The sequence below is a fragment of the Equus quagga genome, unplaced genomic scaffold (assembly GCF_021613505.1).
Source record: "Equus quagga isolate Etosha38 unplaced genomic scaffold, UCLA_HA_Equagga_1.0 204645_RagTag, whole genome shotgun sequence".
NCBI classification, from domain to species: domain Eukaryota; kingdom Metazoa; phylum Chordata; class Mammalia; order Perissodactyla; family Equidae; genus Equus; species Equus quagga.
Window position 1 is genome coordinate 1 of NW_025798723.1, and position 2,790 is coordinate 2,790.

At 50.5% G+C, this 2,790-nt stretch overlaps 1 protein-coding gene across 1 annotated transcript; it reads left to right on the forward strand.

Annotated features, from left to right (window-relative positions):
• Positions 1–1,980: 1,980 nt before the first annotated feature.
• On the forward strand, positions 1,981–2,745 carry LOC124233541 (sialic acid-binding Ig-like lectin 14). Its single transcript, XM_046650686.1, has 2 exons — positions 1,981–2,017; positions 2,105–2,745. The coding sequence occupies exons 1-2, from the start codon at positions 1,981–1,983 to the stop codon at positions 2,539–2,541; spliced, it is 474 nt and encodes a 157-aa protein (XP_046506642.1). The 3' UTR covers positions 2,542–2,745.
• The last annotated feature ends 45 nt before the right edge of the window (positions 2,746–2,790 follow it).

Sequence of the window (2,790 nt, forward strand, 5' to 3'; positions counted from 1 at the left end):
ACCTATTTTATTTACCGCAGTCTCTCCAGATCGTGGGGGGTGCAAATACCTCGTCGAGTTAGTGTTTTCATTTCCTTCAAACAAATGCCCAGAAGTGGAATTGCTGGATCCTATGATAGTTCTATTTTTAATTTTTCAGGGGACTTCCACACTGTCTTCCATAGTGACTGCACCCATTGACATTCCCACCAACAGTGCACCAGACTTCCCTTTTCTTCGCATCCTTGTAAGACTTGTTACTTCTTGTCTTTTCGATAATCCCAGCTTGAGATTTGCTAGACCAGCAGCTGATGTGAATTTGTGCTGCACAATATGTGGAACCTGGCCTTCTCTAGTGGCTGCTTTGCTCAGCAATCTTCCCCGCAGTACTTGAGGAGTGGGGGATGTAGCTGGTGCTCTCTCGTTTGCCTGGACCCTCCAGCAGGAGCAATCCTGGGTCCTGTGGAGCACGACATTTACACACAAAGTGGGATCACACCTTAGAAAAAAAATACAACATGTAGCACACATATGAATACTTTTGAAATAAGAAAACACATCATCAAATTATAAAAGCTAAAATGCTCAAAGGGGCTAGCCTGGTGGCATAGTGTTTGAATTCACAAACTCTAGTTGGGTGGCCCAGGGTTCGAGGGTTCAGATCCCAGGTGCAAACCTGTGCACTGCTCATCAAGCCACGCTATGGTGGTATCTGGCATTCAAAATAGAGGAAGACCGGCACAGATGTTAGCTCAGCGACAATCTTCTTCAAGCAAAAAGAGGAAGATTGGCAACAGATGTTAGCTCAGCGACAATCTTCCTCCACAGTAAATAAATAAATAAATAAATAAATTAAAAAAATGCCAGTCCAGAATACCTGTCTGGCACACCTGCATGACACATTTTCCTCACAGTTTTTTCACTCATACTCTTTGGTTGCCTCTTTACATGAGACTCACTTTGTCATATAATCTGTTAATAGATATTAATATTATATTAATAAATATATTTAGTAATAAGAATATTCTACATATATAATAGCATAGAAAGAGTATTCAGTATTTCCTCTGGCACGATTGATTGAAATTTCTTTATAGCTTCTATAGTTTCAGAAACTTTCTTTTAATCCCACAACTTGTTAGTGAGAATGTCCAAACTGTTTAAGATCGTTGTCAAATTTGGGGAAACGTTGATCAATTCCTTTCATAAAACAGCTGTAGGATTCCAGGTTATTTCCACACATCACTTGGGCCCTCGCCCTGGCTTTGGAAATGGGGTGGTGCATGTGAAGGGCCCTGAAGATTGAGCTTCTGTGCTGAGGTCTAGGCTTTTGGGGTCCCCGTGGAATGGGGACATCCTGCTTTGCAAAGGCCAGTGCTCCCTTGCTGCACCCCAAGACCCTCAGATCCGTGAAACCAGCAGGCGAGTGTCCCAGGTTCCAAAAGCCCCTCAGAGCAAAGGGCTTTAACTCTCGGCTTTCCTCATGCAGTTCCACCCTCCACTGGATTTGGGTCTGCAGCTTCCTTTCTTTCTTGCCAACGCTTGAATGGTTTCCAGGAAATTCAAAGTTATCCTTTTCCAGAACATTCCGTGCATTTCAGCTGGAGAGTGGGTCCCCATGAATCACCGGACTAGCCCTCCTTGCTGTTTCTAAGTGCTCTGCCCCCTCGGTGACCTCACTCTTGACTTCAACAGCATTTGGGAGGCGATCACTTCCAGGTTCACATCTGGACAAGCCTCTCCACCCCTGGGGGCCTCGGTATATTCACCTGCAGTGTCGGGTTGGGGGAGAGGGTGGGACAGGATGGTTTCTCAGCTGATACTTCACCCCACTGCCTGTGGAGTCCTCGTTCCCGTTCTGTGGAGGCCACAGCTCTCCCTCACCCACTGGCTTCCTGTTGGGGCTTCCTGTTGGGGCTTCCTTGGCCCCACCCCACATTTGGGGCATTTCCTTCCCTGACAGAGAGAGTGGAGCCGGGCTGTGCTCTGGCCTGGGCAGACATGGTGCCCCTGCTGCTGCTGCCCCTGCTGTGGGGGGGTGAGTTGCCCAGGGGGAGGGATGGACATGGGAGGGGGAGGGGCTGGAGCCACAGCTGAGTGTCTGTGTCCCCCCCCCCCCACCCAGGGTCCCTGCAGGAGTATCCAGGGTACCAGCTCCAACTGCCAGAATCAGTGACTGTGCAGGAGGGTTTGTGTGTCCTCGTGCTCTGCTCCTTCTCCTACCCCTGGGATCCGGTGAATCCCCCTGGTGAACTCTACATCTACTGGTTCCGGGATGGGGGTTACCAGCGCTACCCTATGCCTGTGGCCACAAACAACCCAGAGCAACAAGTGGATACAGAGACCCAGAGCCGATTCCGCCTCCTCGGGGACCCCAGGACCAACAACTGCTCCCTGAGCATCAGAGACGCCAGGAGGAGCGATACAGGCATCTACTCCTTCCGATTGGAGGGAGGATATTATGTGAACTATAGTTACAGAGATAAGAAGCTGCATTTGCAGGTGACAGGTACAGCAGGGGCCCCAGGAGAGGACCCTGGGATGTGGAGACACTCATCTTAGACAGAACATTGGAACATTCCCTGCTCCAGGCATTGGGCTGGGCTGGTCAGAGGGATACAGGACCAGGGTCAGTTCAGACCCTGAGGCTCTGGTCCCTCTCAGGGTCACACCCTGGGTCCCCACCCCCCTGGGGCCCAGGCATCTCTCTGTCTCCTCCTCAGGCCTGACACAGAAACCTGACATCCACCTTCTGGAGCCTCTGGAGTCTGGCCGCCCCACAAAGCTGACCTGCAGCCTGCCAGGGTCCTG

What these genes read in the sequence shown, in the direction of transcription:
- LOC124233541 (XM_046650686.1), top strand. Translation starts at nt 1,981, where the DNA reads ATGGTGCCCCTGCTGCTGCTGCCCCTGCTGTGGGGGG. An exon ending in GCTGCCCCTGCTGTGGGGGG is followed by an intron (nt 2,018 to 2,104) that starts GTGAGTTGCCCA and finishes CCCCCCACCCAG; the next exon opens with GGTCCCTGCAGGAGTATCCA.